The sequence below is a fragment of the Seriola dumerili genome, unplaced genomic scaffold (assembly GCF_002260705.1).
Source record: "Seriola dumerili isolate Sdu_G_001 unplaced genomic scaffold, Sdu_1.0 BDQW01000783.1, whole genome shotgun sequence".
Lineage (NCBI taxonomy): Eukaryota > Metazoa > Chordata > Actinopteri > Carangiformes > Carangidae > Seriola > Seriola dumerili.
In genome coordinates, this window is record NW_019175038.1 from 284519 (window position 1) to 300916 (window position 16398).

General features: G+C 42.3%; 1 protein-coding gene across 1 annotated transcript in view; it reads left to right on the forward strand.

Annotated features, from left to right (window-relative positions):
• adam9 (ADAM metallopeptidase domain 9) overlaps nucleotides 1–7299 on the forward strand; it is a 25652-nt gene extending 18353 nt beyond the window's left edge. The window contains exons 16-24 of the mRNA XM_022765855.1: nucleotides 1046–1151; nucleotides 1281–1464; nucleotides 1571–1651; nucleotides 1738–1843; nucleotides 2413–2560; nucleotides 2884–2986; nucleotides 3209–3238; nucleotides 4227–4285; nucleotides 5296–7299. Of these exons, the coding sequence (XP_022621576.1) occupies nucleotides 1046–1151; nucleotides 1281–1464; nucleotides 1571–1651; nucleotides 1738–1843; nucleotides 2413–2560; nucleotides 2884–2986; nucleotides 3209–3238; nucleotides 4227–4285; nucleotides 5296–5365 (887 nt within the window). The 3' untranslated portion in view covers nucleotides 5366–7299. The remainder of the gene's footprint in view (nucleotides 1–1045; nucleotides 1152–1280; nucleotides 1465–1570; nucleotides 1652–1737; nucleotides 1844–2412; nucleotides 2561–2883; nucleotides 2987–3208; nucleotides 3239–4226; nucleotides 4286–5295) is intronic.
• Nucleotides 7300–16398: the final 9099 nt, after the last annotated feature.

Genomic DNA, 16398 nt, shown 5'->3' on the forward strand with positions numbered 1-16398 from the left:
CATCCATTCATCCATTCATCCATTCATCCATTCATTCATTCATCCATCCATTCAGCCATTCATCCATCCATTCAGCCATTCATCTATTCATTCATCCATCCATTCATTCATCTAGTCAGTCATCCATCCATTCATTCATTTATCCATCTATTCATTCATCCATCCATTCATTCATCCATTCATTCATTCATCCATCCATTCAGCCATTCATCTATTCATCCATCCATTCATTCATTCATTCATTCATCCATCCATCCATTCATTCATCCATCCATTCAGCCATGCATCTATTCATTCATCCATCCATTCATTCATCTAGTCAGTCATCCATCCATTCATTCATTTATCCATCTATTCATTCATCCATCCATTCATCCATTCATTCATCCATTCATTCATTCATCCATCCATTCAGCCATTCATCTATTCATCCATCCATTCATTCATTCATTCATTCATCCATCCATCCATTCATTCATCCATCCATTCAGCCATTCATCTATTCATTCATCCATCCATTCATTCATCTAGTCAGTCATCCATCATTCATTCATTTATCCATTGATTCATTCATCCATTCATCTATTCATTCATCCCTCCATTCAGCCATTCATCTATTCATTCATCCATCCACTCCTTCATCCATCCATTCATTCATCTATTCATTCATCCATCCATCCATTCATCTATTCATTCATTCATCCATCCATTCATCCATTCATTCATCCGTCCATTCATTCATTTATCCATTGATTCATTCATCCATCCATTAATTAATTCATTCATTCATTCATCCGTCATCCATTCCCTGATGCCATGAAGATTTTCTTTCAGTGTCACTTTTGTTAAACAGGCTTGTCCTCCTCCTCTTCTTCCTCCTCTTCTTCCTCCTCTTCTTCCTCATCCTCCTCCTCCTCCTCCTCCTCTTCTTCCTCCTCCTCCTCCTCCTCCTCCTCCTCTTCTTCCTCCTCTTTTTCATCCTCCTCCTCCTTCTCCTCCTCCTCTTCTTCCTCATCCTCCTCCTCCTCTTCTTCCTCCTCCTCAGAGGCGAAGGCTGCTCCTGAAATCTGCTTTAAAGACGTCAACAGTAAAGGCGATCGCTTCGGCAACTGTGGCTACCAGAACTACGGCTACAAGAAGTGTGAGAGCAGGTAACACACACACACACACACACATGCACACACACACACACACACAGACACACATACACACACACACACACACACACATGCACACACACACAGTGTTAACAGTGCTGATGATTGTCTCTGTCTCCATAGAAACGCTCTGTGTGGGAAGCTGCAGTGCTCCAACGTTCAGGCAGTAACGGTTTTTGGCATCGAACCGTCGATCATCAGCACGCCGATCGCCGGCGCCAAATGTTACGGAGTGGACTTCATGCTGGGATCAGACGTCCCCGACCCAGGCATGGTGAACGAGGGGACCAAGTGTGGGGACAACAAGGTGAGGAGGGGGAGGGGAGGGGGAGGAGACAAGGACAGGGAGTAGGAAAGAAGAAGAGGAGGAGGAGGAGGTGTTCATGGTCATTTTCTTCTTCTGTGGTGCTCAGGTGTGTATGAACTTTGAGTGCCGCAGCGCCGACGTCCTGAGCTACAACTGTGACGTGGAGAAGAAATGTCACGGACACGGGGTGAGACACACCCACTTGTCTACCTTCCTGTCTGTCCCTCAGGTGTATCATTTCATCACACACTCACCTGTCTCTGTCCCCGTCAGGTGTGTAACAGCAACAGGAACTGTCACTGTGAGGACGGCTGGGCTCCGCCTTTCTGTGAGGTCAAAGGTTACGGAGGCAGCATGGACAGCGGACCCACGTGGAACGGTACGCTCACCTTTAAACTTACTGTCAGCGCTGCCAGATTCAACTTGAGGTCGTCCAATCAGAGCCCAGAACCACTGAGGACAACAACCTCATTACCAGCTGATGTTTGTTTACATTTTTTAAATGAAGTACAACGAAGTCACTGTGATCGGCTGCAGTGAGCAGCGGATCAGGGACATCAGAGAGAAACATGTCGTCAGAAAGTGTAAATCAGACTCCATCATGTGTTTCATGAGTTATCTCTGAAAAATGTTTTTTAAATGTCAGAAAAATCTGCACAGAAATGTTAACGAAATGTCAAAAATTAGTTCAGTAATCACAATAATAAATCATTAAGTCATTAATATTTCCAGAACCTTAGCAGAGAACTTGTCAGGTGAAGTGGTGGTCATCCTGCAACGGAAAAATATCAATTAAATGTCAGAAAAATTGTCAGAAAAATATTAATAGAATGCTGGAAAATATTAATGATAGATTTCACATTAAAGGCACCACATGTTTTGGGTTACAGTGGAATTCCTGCAGTGCGAGTCCAGACTGTTGACATAAACTCTGGCTGTCCTCCTCAGATAAAGACACGTCTCTCAGAGACGGTCTGTTGGTCTTCTTCTTCCTCGTCCTCCCTCTGCTCGCTCTGGGTGCGCTTGTTTTCCTGCGCAGGAACGAGCTGCTGCGACGACTCGGGCTGAGCCGCAGGAAGAGGTCGCAGGGATACCAGTGAGTGTGAACATGTGCAGGACGCAACAACTACAGCCGATACTGTGGAAGTCCACGTCTGCAAAAACACATACATGGAAACTTCATGATACAGATCCAAAACCTGGATCTGTATCATACATTTTTATGCAACATAGTTATGATTTTGAAAATGAGTTTGATTTAGGAGATGCAGTGTTAATTACCCTCATAAGTAGTTGATGCTTACAGATTTTATCTTATATTTTGATCTTTTTCTTCATGTTTAATATAAATGAAGTGAAAACTAAGAAAAATGGTACAATATATTTTTTTTAAACCTTTTTCTCACGTTCTGTCCTCAGAGCCGATGGTGCAGCTACAGCCAATCCCAGCAGGGGACCTCCTCCCAGAGCGCAGCCTCCATCTGTTGCCCGGGGCAACGCCAACAACATCGTCAGAGACGGGGTGAGTTCACCACTTCCAGACCGAGCGGATGTAACATAGAGGCGGAGTGATGATAGAAACTGTCATTGGACTGTTTATATCAGCTGCTTTAGGTTTAGTGATCAACACATGGTAGACTCTGTGGATCTACATGTTGTGTGTTTGTTACTGACAGTCTGGATGATTCGTTAGAACTAATTTAAATTAATGAGTCGTCACATCCTCTGCTCTCTCCATGTGAAGCACCACGCTCAGCTGCTGCCACCACAGGAGGTAAAATACTACTTACACTGTAATACTACTACTGTAGTACTAGTGCCACTGCTCTAATGCTACTACTGTGGTGCTCTGAACTCTGTTCTGCTGCTGCTGCTGCTGCTGCTGCCACTTTTAGTTCTTTCTGTAGGTTTTAACACCAACTTTGATTTACTTTGCTTTGACCTGGTATTCAGTGTCTCTATGTTCTCAGGTTGTCTCTATTTCTCTTGGAGGAAAAGTGATGATGGGTTCGGTCATGTCATCCCTTCTCTCCCTCCCCTTACTTCCTGTCCACTCCTAGTATCAAAATAAAGGCCGAAAATGCTCCAACAACAGTGAAAAAGAATGTAAAGAAAAGCAGTTAGAGTTCACTGTCAGTGGACAAAATCATCATCATCATCAGGGTTGTAGCTGCTACTGAGGACACGGATAGATTACACACCCTGAGCCCAGAGGATCAGGACGCCCCTGGGCTTCACTGCAACATGTCAATGAAAGACTACTACTAACAAAACTACTACAAACACACACAACAACTACAGACACAAAACAACTACAGACAGACACAAAAAACTACAAACAGACACAAAACAACTACAAACACACAAAACTTGGTGTGTGTTTCTGTCTCTTTCAGTCTGGGGCTCTTGTTTCTATGTAGGAGGGGTGGGGTGCTTTTCTCATGTCTGTGCTCAGGTGCCTGTTGCATCATTATCCCTCCATGGCTAAGGATACTGAGGTCACGTCATTAGCACTGTGTCTGTAAATATAAAGGGTTCAACAACCTGAGAAATTGTTGGACTATAAGAAAAATAAAAATGCAATATATTAAAGACATTTCAGTATTTCTTACCATAACTACACCCTGCCTTAGAAACAGCATCATGCAGGGACAAAGAAAAAATACTAAGAATCTATCTTAACTGTTAAAATGAATTAATAAAAGACCAAACAACAATTTAAACTAATCAGAAAATGATGCATTTTCTCTCTGTGTGATCAGGTGGTGGAGACCAGCAGGACTGCTCCCCCCCACACTCTGAGGCCTCCTCCTCCTCCTCTGTAAGAACAATAACACTAAACTGTTTGTTTCACTGTTGCTGTTGAAAATCTCAACATAAGGTCCTCTTACGGTATTTTTCTGGAGATTTCAACTAAATCTCACTGTGTTATCCAAAACTCATGTGATGAGAATACGCCTGAGTAAACTCCATCCACTGATGAAGACAGTGATAAGCTAGAAAGTGGACCTTGAGTAGAGGTTTCTTTTATTTCCAGAGTAAAGAATGATCTGTCATCCTCAAAGACAAAGTATTGATAAGTTTGATAAACCTCCTTGTTCTCCGTCTTCTCCAGAATCAGGTGTTTCCAGATGGATCAGTTGCATCTGTGTCTAGTACATGGTTAGCTTAGCTTAGCACAAACACTGGAAACAGGGGGAAACTGGTAGCTCTAACAGACAAAAAATTCTAGTAATGTATTTGAAAATAAGTTAAAAAAAATAAGTATAAACAGATGACAACACAAGTACAGGTGGCTCTATATCACCAACAGGTGTTCACTATGCACTTATCGAGCTAGTTAGCTTAGCACAGCACTGGTGAGGGTTAGGGTTAGCTAGCTCTGTCACTTGTTAGCTTGTATAGCTACAGTATATAGTATAAACTAATATCTGTGTGAGGATCTACAAGTTAAACTAAGTCGAGCTAACTGGACCTAGAAGTTGTAGCTAATGCCGCTCAAGCTAAACTTAGAAGTGGAAACTAAGCTAACTGGCCCTAGAAACTAACTCTCAGCCAACTGGACCTAGAAGTTGAAACTAACTCTAAACGATTTATTATCTAAAGTATTGAAGCTAGACATATATCAAAGCTAATTTGGCCTAGAAGCTGAGTCTGAAGGGTGGTGGTGTTAGCCTGGCTCTATTGGGGATCAAATCTACCTTAACAGCTCAAATTCTGACCCATGTTGTACCCAGTTTGTTGAACAGGTGTAGAAACAGAAAAGTAAAAAGGAGATATTGCAGTTTTAGTGTTAGAGATGTTGACTTCTGTTTTTAATTTCTTCCTCAGAAAACCAAAACCTTCTGCTGCATCACAGCCGCTGGTGCCTCAAAGACCCGCCCCTGCACCACCTGTTTAACCATTCAGGGCGCCCCGCCTACCACACCTGGATGACACTCTCTCTTCTCCTCCTCTTCTTCTTCTTCAACCTCAGTCCCTGTCCCCGCAGAGCTGGTTACCTAGCAACAGCCAGGAAACAATTTGGGAGCCAAGATGGCAGCCCTGAAATCAGCTAGGGGTCAGACTATGAACTGGACCATCAGGAAACTGGATCCAGGTAGACTGGACTGGGAATTTACCAGAACAAACAGGAAGCAGCTACTGTCCTCTACAGCCTGTCTTTACTCTGTTTCTTTATTTAAAGTTTAAAACTTGTCGTTGTCAGTTGAAATGTCGTCTGTCATCAAGCCAGCCAATCACATTTCCAAACGGTCACCTGTGACATCAATAAGCCAAATACAGAATGAACTTGTTAGCAGCCAAAAATGTATTAATTACCATCAACATTTTATTTTCCTGCAGTAAAAAAGCTGTTTGTAATTCAGTCCTCTACCTAACACCTAACTCTAGCTAACACACATTTGCTCAGTAACAGAGGAGGGATGCTATGGTTGTGTCCAAAATCACTCACTCATTCTCTCCTCCCTCCTCACCATCTAGGGAGTCAATGTAGAGGACTATAAACTGAGCTCATCGGTAAAATAAAAAAAGCACTCTCGGACACTCGGGTCTCTGCACCGTTTAGGGTTAGGTCAATTTTGTACTCTTAAAAAAAAAAAAGTGGCTATAACTCACTCCACAAACTTTGTTACTAATAAACCAGTGTTAGCCAATTTGGACTGGTTAGCTAACTAACCTTTACTAGCTAATGAGCAGGTTTACAAGATTATGAACAAGTACTACGCAGCTACAATGCATCCCACATTTCACATCACTGTTGTTAGCATTATAAAATATTGAGAAGTTAGCTTGTTAGCTTTGTCCCCATTATTGAAATTTTGCAATTATGTTATTAAAAGTTGTGCTGCTAAACTGAGGTTAGGTAGTTAGTGAGCTGGCTAACTACTAGCTAGCAATCTAACAGCACTACCAAGTTTATGAATATTCCCTATAGAGTTAGTTAGCCATCTTGCTAACGAACGTTTGCTAGCTAAGAGCAAGCGTAAAAATGTCATCATACTACATGATTTGGAAATTAACTGCCAAAATAGTTAATTGTCACTGTACACTTGTCTATAGTGACCACTGTGTAGTGAATACACTATAAAGAATTCACTTTATCGACCATTAACTTTTTTGGCTGTTAATAAATGTAATTTTAGTGTAATTTTCGTGACATATCAGTTGACAGTTCACAATGCTGCAGCTCTTAGCTACTGATGCTACCACGTTGCTACGTTAATCGTCGTACTTTAGCATCAAACATAATCAGTTTTCAGTTATAACTTGAAACATTTGAATGTTTCCGACTTATTGCTTCAAAACTGAGAACCCGGCGAAAAAGGTTCTAAAGGTTATCATGCTAAATACATGATATCATGCTAACTCATGCTAAGTAGGGATACAAATCAAAGCGCTTCACTCTGATTGGCTGGTTTGAAGACAGATTATTGTTACTGGAGGTGACTTTCTTTCTTTCTGTGAATGAACGCACTGGTGCCGTCTGATTGCACCTCCCCTCTGCTCAGCACTGTCATAGGAATGTAACACACCCCTGCTGCTGCTGCTGTGCAGGTGCGCTTGGTCTCCGCCACCTGGCTCGCCCCGGCGCTGTCTCTCCCTCTAAAATTGTAAAATTACAGTATGCAACAGCGTCTGAGTGCAGAGCTCCTCTGGGTTTCAGTTCCTCTCTTCTGGACCTGAATCTGGATCTGGATCTGGATCTGTGTGGTACGTGGATGTTTGTGACTGCTGGCTGGTGTTTCTTCAGGGAATGTACGCTCACCTCATTTAGTTTTATCACCAAGCAAACCTCACCTGACACTTCACACTTCAACACCGTTAAATCTGATCTCTGGGCTGTTCTGGATCTCCTGGGTCCATCAGTCCTGATCTCATTCAGTCGATCCGTCAGTGATCTACAACAATCCTTCTGCTCCTTTGGCGGACGTTAAAACACATTCTGGATTCTCTCCAGTGAACCAGACGTGTGACAGATGTGGACAGACGTCAGCCTCGTTAACCATTGGATTAAAATCTTCTGATCTCTGTCTGTATGGAGGAGCAGCGACGTCACAGGAAAAGTAATAAAGCATTTTCTTTAATTTCATATTTTAATAGGAATTAAAAACAGGAATATTAAAAATTATTCATAAATGAACGATGAATCCATCAATATCTAAGATTCAAAAACAGATTTACTGAAACTGTATTTATTGATGATTAATCGTTCATTAATAAATTCTTTTTACAATTCCTGTTTTTAATGTCGATTGAAATATTAATGGAAATTATTTACTCCTTTTCCTGTGACATCACTGCTCCTCCTCTGAGGTCAAAGGGAAACCACTCAAACCAGATCCATGATGATTCTGTTGAACTGGAAGCTGAGGATCCCAAAGAGGCACAAATTTTAAAGAAGTATTTTATTTCTCTGTTTGGTTAAAAGAAAATGTCACAGTGATTCTCAGAGTTTTGATGTGAAGTTTGAGGCTAACCCAAGTGAATCTATCAGACATCCCAGACTGAAGATGTGTGACAGTGTTGAAGTGTCTTAAAGGTGGAAATTATCCGTTAAACTCTTTAGTTCACCACTGGATCACCTGCATTAACGTCCTGAGAGCGTCCAGACTTCCTGTCCCCGCCGCCTTTAACGCCAACGTCACTTGAATGTGAGAAAGTGAAGGAAACGTCCTGAGAGTCTGACCTCTGTAGACTGATTGTGGTTTCTCTGTTGTCGTGTGAATGCAGCGCGGCAGACTCCATTCAAACCAGGGATTTTTACACCACCAGGAAACCAAACGTCTCTGTTTCTGACTGACTGGCTTCCTCTGACTGTTAGCATCGTTAGCCAGTTAGCCGCACACTGCAATTTAATGAACCTGGATGCACTGTGTCATATGAGGAAAAGACTGCGTCGATATTTTTATCTGCTTTAGTATATTTTTAATTTGCCGTGTCGGGTGTTTTTGCACAGGAATGGGTGTGAACACGAGGACTCGTCACTCACAGGGCTAAACTTTGTGCCATTTGATTGTTTTCATGCCAAAAAAAAAAAATTAAGAGCAATCAGTGTTTCCTCCTGAATTGTATTCCCGAGAAAACTGTAGAGAGCAGACTGCTCACACTGAAGTTATTTAGAGACACGAGAGCAGCTGCAGCCGAAGTTCACAAGAGCATCAGGTTACAGGCAGCGAACTGCTGCTGACTCCTGACTTTAAAGGTAGAATATTTATCATAATTATATTCTCCATTTTCCTTAAAATCAACAAATCCCATGTGCAGATCCAAACCAACACTGACTGTCTCCTTTTATCATGTGAATGACACCCTGATACATCTTATTCCTCTGAGCTCCACCGTTTCACCAGAGACTACAGGAAATGTTCCTTCATCACCATGAACACACACATTTATTCTGACTCAGTCACACACTCAAATACTCACTAGAGAACCAAATGTGGATTAATCCGCCACTGAAAATAGTCCCCAACAAATGCACTCGTTCCTCCTGCTTCAAATAAACTGATGTTTTATTACAATACAATTAAACCCACAGTACTGAGTGTTTTTCAGATTCAATAATCAGGTTCAGATTTCATTTTATCATCCCAGGTGGGAAACTTGAAACACAGTCAGATAGAAAACAGGTAGAAAGTGACACATCACACATAACACTATGAAATGACAATTTACTCAGCAGAGTTATTGGGGACACACAGGATGAATTACTCCTCAGGTTACCAGGCAACCAAACAGATGGTTAGGACAGAGTGGATAAAAGATTTATAAAATAATTACATGGTTTTTCTGTCCACATTAAAAACATTTCACTTCCTCAGGACGTACAAACGTTGCTGTCCCTCCTGACAGACCTCCTCTGAATGTGTATGAAATGTCAGATCTTTGTCGATGATGCTCCAAGATATTTCACTGACACTTGTGACGCTGTGAGATAGTGAGTGAGCCGCCGTCTCCCTAAAGTCAGTAACCATGTCCATGTTGAGGTATTCTATTGGAGGAAGACCTCATCACCATTCAACAAACTCCTCCACCACTGCTCCATGCTGTGCTCTGTGGGAGTTTTCTTTTAGAGCTGCAACTAATAAGTATTTTCATCTCCAGTTTATCTGCAGAGCTTTTTTTTTTTTTTATTGTAGCTCAGTTCATTAAAATGTCAAATAATGTTGAAAAAAGTCCATTAGCTGATGTCATCAGACGTAAAGATATAAAGAGTTCAAACAAAGAAAAGCAGAGAACATCTACATAGAGTGACGGACACTGTTGGTTTGAGTCTGCACGTTGGGTTCGTTTAAACTTTACATATATGTATGTATATAAAACCACAGACTGATCCTTTAAACTGTTGATTTTGATTGATGATCGTTAATCGACCCCACAGATCGACTGACGGTCGCTTTACTCTGAGGAGGAATGTGTGTGAGATTTTCTGGCCCTGAGTTCAGTCTCTCAGGAGGAGATTCCTCCCACAGTCAGTGGTCCATTCACTCGTGCTGCGTTCAAGTGTGAGGTGTTTAATGAGTTTAATTTTGTGCTGCGTTTTACTTTTACTTCACATTTCAGAGCAAATATTCTACGTTTTGATTTACTACATTTATCTTATTAATACAAAAAACCCCCCCAGCAGTATATATAGTCGTTTATAATTAGCTCCACTTTTACCACAAGTGATCTCGACCCATTAATGCATCAATAATTATAATCAAATAACATGATATATCATTCTGAAATGATCCATTCTGCAAAATGAGTACTTTCACTTTGAGCACTAGACTTTTACCTGTAACCGAGTATTTCTACACTGTGGCATTAAGATCTGAGTAACCTGCTCACAGTACTTTAATCGGGTTCGGGGTTTGAACGCAGCCTGAGAGGCGAAACTCAGGGCGAACGAAGTCTCACCTTCTGGATGCAGTTGTATTTATGCTGAACCTGTGTATACTGACTGTGTGAGTTGAACCAAACCTGGGGAAGAGGACAGTACGACCGGTCGATAGGTGTCGCCTGTCGACCACCTGAAACACTGATTATCACCATGGCAACGCAGAGAATCTCATCACCTTTTTCTATTATAATAAGTGATTTTCTATAGGATTTTCTTTTTTTTTTGGTTGTTGGTGTAAAACTGTATCTGTGGTAATACAAAAACTCTCCGATGAGTTTTTATTTTATGAAACGTCGCTGTGTCACGTGGAAAAGAAAAGACAGAGAAGTGAACTGAGATTCAGATCTCACACCTGAAAACAAGGAACGCTCTGTCAGGTTGTACATGGACAGTTTCAGGTTACTATAGCAACAGTCATGGAGCAGGTCTGCGGTCATGACTGAGATGCCAAAAGTCGTGCTGCGTTCAGGTGCTGTTTGCTGTGAAAACCCAACCTGGGAAAATAAACACTTCCTGCAGCTTCACATGATAATGTAATAAACTTTATTCAAACTGAATGTGTTTCTGGTTTTTTGGAAAACAACAAAGAAAGGCTTGTGACACAAGATGACAGAGCCAGAATTAACCCCTGATTAACAGGGGTTAACATTGACAGATGTTTATTTTGATGAATATATAACATTATATTATACAGATGTTTATTTTTGATGAATAATAGTAAACGATTATATTAATGGGATTTGGGATAATGTAGAAGGAGCAACTGACGCATAGAGAGCCATTCAGAAGTCTATAAAACCACACCGGTGTGGATCATGTGATAGCCAGTACTGAAGATTGACACAATGGCAAACTGCGTTACTTTTAGATTTGTAATCATGTGACTCATTTAGTCGATGTTTCATGTCTTGAAGAAAAGCTTGAGCTGTGAGTTTTTCAGGGGCTTTAAAAATTTTAATTTGACCTGAGGCTTCTTTTCAGTAACAATGTCTCAAGAACACGGGATAAACAAGGACGAGCCACTTAGACTAAACACATTTTTCAAGTTTGAATTTAGAACAACGATTTGCACACAGCAAACGCTGGAGGCTTTTTGGGCCTCCGCTCGCTACATCAAGTAATTTAAATTACTCATCAAATGACCTTGGCGATGGAAGCGGAGTCAATAACTCAAGTACTTGATGACTATCAATACTAGGTCTTGCTTATGGAGTATTGGATGCTAAAGTGAGTAGAGGAGTTAATTACAAAAATCTATTGTATCGCATTTGTGTTTATGATATTTTTCGATACTATTTAAAAGCTCCCCTCCGAGACCATTTAATAGATTAAACATGAGGTAGGATATTGTATATATATATACTAATAATTGTTCATATACTCTCATTTAATAGTTCATAGTATGTTATAAAACATGTGTAGTTTTTTTAATGCCGACTTCCTATAAATATACCGTAATAGAAATTTTTTTAATCCTTAAACAGTTTAACATATGGACGACAGATGCTGGTCCTGCTTTCATCACTCTGATTGGCTTCTTATCTAGTTGTGTGATGGTCATAAAATCAATGTCAGGTACATCCATAGGTGGGTTAAAGACTGAGAAGCGTTAAGGGTGAACTCACAGACTAAAACTATTGTTCTCCTGCCAGTCAAGATGAAAGTGATAAACACATATTTTGAAATGCACCAGATTGTTGTAAATTCTGTAAGTTGAAAGCAAAAAGTTAATGTTTGGAGCGAATCGAATCTGAGTCAACTTTGCGCATCGACAACCTTTGTTAGAGCTGAACCATGAACATTTTATAAGGGAAAGAATCGAGTTTAAATTTCTAAACAAAGTCGCAAAAATAGAAGTATTCAGTCATCTGTGACTTATGAGGCCATAGATATTTCAATACTTTAAATAGTCAAACATATTCAAATAGTTAAGAGCCTGAAATTGTTTTGTATATATGTTTTAGTCATTAATATTTATTGAATTACCTTATAATATTACTTGATTGTTGTAGTATATTCTGATTTTGTTTAATTCCATTGAGAAAGCAAAAAACTGGTAGTGGAGACCGAGCACACACCCCCTCTAGTGCGCTGATGTACGCTCATGCATTAGCGTCTAACTGTCACTGCCAGGCAGCCGCTTCCACAGTCTCGCGGCGCCCGAGCTGAGTCACTCGTGTTTTCCACCGGGAGAGGCGAAGGGCAATCACTGGGAATATCCGGCGTCGAGGGAGACACGCACGTTGTGACACGCTTGAATTTTCTTCAACGAGGTTAGTAACTCGAGGGATTTAGGTATATTATCTCACGGGGAGACGGGTTCAGTGCCTCTGGCTTGGACTATGACCACGGAGACACGGATTACTGATTTCCAGATTTGAAGATAGAAATTGAAAAAAAGACAACGCGGTCAGGAGGATTTGAGAGAAGGAGTGGGCAAAGCGAAACCTGTTAGCATGCTTTAGACCGCGTTGCTAGCTAACACAGACCCATCAAACTATACGGAACCCGTTAGGGCGTGAATCGTCTCGGTTCCACAACGAGTGCTGCTAAAGAGATGTCTTCTGGTGGCCTTGGGAAAACTCAAGGGAACGATCACCGAAGGCCGTGAGGAGAACTGAGAAAGAAGGCTGATTTTTAACCACATCCAGATGGTTAGCTTCTTTAAGAGAACTCAGTTACGCCAACCTGTTTGTAAGACTCGCTCAGCCCAACGTGCTAATTGGTAATATAGATAGACGAAAGTAGCAGGCGAGTTTCTGGTGGTCAAACTAGCCGGTCTAATTACAACAAACCTAGCCACCTTAACGCCGTAGCTAAACCATGCCGAGGTAACAACCTTCGGCGCCTGCTTTTGAAACGCATTAAAACGTTCGGTGGGCAATAATTTACACAGTCGTTTTTGAAGAAGACAGGTGATCAGCGATCATTATTCGGGAACTCATGAACTTGTGAAGGACAGAAGTGGATGACGACAGTGTTTGCGTGGTCCTAATAAAAACACCACGCAGAGTCCCCAATTCTGGGCGGGATTCCGTTCTACGGGCAGCGTAAATTCCGGAGGAGGCGGTAGGCAGGTGGAGGGGCCGGGGCTGGGGGAGGACGGAGAGAATGGAACGCGCAGGCGAGTGGACGATCCCACCACAGCGTCAACACAGCAAACCTAGCAGCGAATGGAGCCTCGCGACACAGAGGAGGACTCGAGCCGGATGTTAAGCTAAGAGCCCGCGTTCGGGCTGGAAATAAACCTGAGTTTAGAGTTTTGGTGTTGGGGATTGGTATACGTCTTGGAGGCGCTCCCATCCTGAACTTCTAACTGCTTGGCTGGTTCGCCATGAACCACGCCGCTGTCGCAAGGGAACCCGAGAAGCAGGACGTTCAGCAGGTTGTCGGGAGTTCACTTTGAACGCAGCAACATTTGGACAGATTTCTTCAACTAGCGCAATAGGCGTGCACACTCTAGGGTTCCGCACGCGTACTAAAGGTCAAGGCCGACCTCACTGTGACCTCACTGTGACCCGTTGCATATACAAAGTCGCATGAACAGGGTGTGTCTCAGCAGATGTAACCACTGGAAGGGGCTGCAGCTAACCAAACTTAATTTACAATTAAACCATCACATCGTCCGAATCTAATGTTTTTTAATTTAATCCCATTTGGTCTACTAAAATGGAGCAGACAGTAAGTAAAACACTCGTGCAAGGGGCTAGACTTGCATGCCTCACCTGAAGTGAGTCACACAATGTTAGCTCCAACTATGAATTTCTTTGATTATGATAGCAGGTAAACTGCGCTTCATAGTATTGCTAAATATCTTGCACAGTATATCAATCCAGGAGGCATTCTGATGTCGAATCAGATTCATTCCTGGCGCAGGAAAAGTGAGTGGTCAATCAGGCAGAGAGCTATAATCCTTCCTTCTTCTTGTCTCACTCGCCTGCAGCATTACATTGGAAAACAACACAATCATTTTCCTTTAAAGGGCAGGTTGATGAGTACGTTTTAAGGCTCTCCTTTTTTGTTAATAATAATAAGCGTGTGAGGTGGAAGGAACAGGTTGTACAACAGTACAAGTCACTCGAAAAAACAAAGAAGGCAGTGTATTGTAGTGTGGGCTGACTCGATCAACAGCTAATCGGCAGCAGTGGAGTCCGAGGTTTGCGCTTTCAAACCTTTTGAGCTCTCAAATAGCTGCATTAGTGTCAATATCATTGACATGTCGTTGCGATACAAGAGTTCAATATACATGCAAAGGGAAAAAAACATTCTGTGGCGAACACAGTCTAGAACCAGACACCTCCTGCAAACAATAGGTGTGGAAGCAGTGGTTCAAGTTCATGACCAACAATGAACAATGTTGATGATATGAAGTGAACTCACTCAGCTCACTCAGCTGAACTGCTGTGTGCAGATCCAAGTGTGTGTCTTTGAGCTGCCCGAAGAACAGTCTGAGTTGTTTGTCATTTGTTCATAACTCGGACTTTGGGTTTTCTGTAATTTGTCCTGATGACTCCTCAAATCGTCAAATATCTCTCACACGATTCCTAAACAGCACTGCTGCTGGCCGTCCTGCTGTGCAACCTTGGCTGCTATCTCAAACCTGCTGCTACCCAAACCTGCTGGCAGCCATTCCACTTGTTTGGGTACAGTATTGTTACAGATGTCCGCTTTCCTCCTTCTCCTTTCTCCTTCTTCTTCTTCTTCTTCTCCTTCTTCCTCTCTTCTTGTCTTTCTTCCTTCCTCCCCCTCCCGATTTTGACCGTCAGACTGCAGAAACATTTGTGTGGGTTGTTATCGACTGCATCTTCAGTCCTAGAAAGAATCACATGTTGTAGCTGTGGTACAGTAGAAGAGCAGATTCATGTAGAGCTGGGTCGATTAATTCAGATTTTTTGTTGTCTTTCCCGACGATATATAAAACAAGATAATCAGATAATGAATATTGTGCTGCAATCGTTTCCGCAACAAATTTTGAGGTCCTCATCCACATTAGTTTACTCTGCGATACATTAGCAACGTACGTCAAGCTTTGCTGATTCAGGAAACCTTTCTGTTTTGAAATCTTTTTCTTTTTTTTCTGTTCTTTTTTCTTTTTTTTTTTAAGGTCACTAGATGAGTCGTGTTTCCAAAAGTAAACGAGTTAATCGTGGGTTATAATATAAATAATCCTGATCCTCATTATTGGATCAAGAGTAATTGGTGATTCCAGATTTTTGTCATACTGGAGCAAGCGTCACTCTCCAGGTGTTTGTGTCTCTTACTGAAGTTCAGTTCTAGTAGTGCGCCATTTGTTGTAACTCAAGTCGAAACTGAACACACACATGAAACACTCAGCTTGCAGTTGTGAATCCAACATTTCCATGTACGTGGTTCCCTCTGATGATCAGCTTCAAGTGACCATGAAAACGTTGTTAGCGATGATCTGGCCCTTCTTGTCTCTTCCCTGTAACACAGTCTCTCTCTCTCTCCCTCTCTCATGTGACAGATACACCAGTGGACGGTGGGGTCTCCCCTTCATCCCTCTCTGTCCTGGGTCTGCACCTCCCGTGGACTGTTACGTCCTGTTTTTTCGTTCTGAAGGTTGAAGGACGTCGTCCGTTCGGGACTGACCAACCACGCACCGTGTGTGGTGTGATATAACTGTAAGGACCTGGCTTATGCATCGTTTTAGGACTTGTGCGTGCGCGGTTGCGTCCGCTCAACCGCCTCGCAGCGGCTCAGACTGGTCGGCCAGCAGCGGGCCAATCCAGTCGCCTCCACAAGGCGCCACAAGGACGTTTCAGCCAATCAGGTTGCTAACTCGGCACCGGGTTGGCCTCGGAGCGTTCCTGAACGGGACGAAGCTCCAACTACGTGGAGGAGATGTACTATGCCTGGCTGGAGAACCCCAAGAGTGATTCACAAGGTAAGGAGCAAGTGGAGCCTCCCTGCTGGGCGGAGGAGAACAGGAAACATCACACTCCAATCATGGAGGGTGCAATGGGGTCATGAAGCAACTGAAAATAATAGGCATAAGACCAGTATTTCTGTGAGGATGGGAACGATAA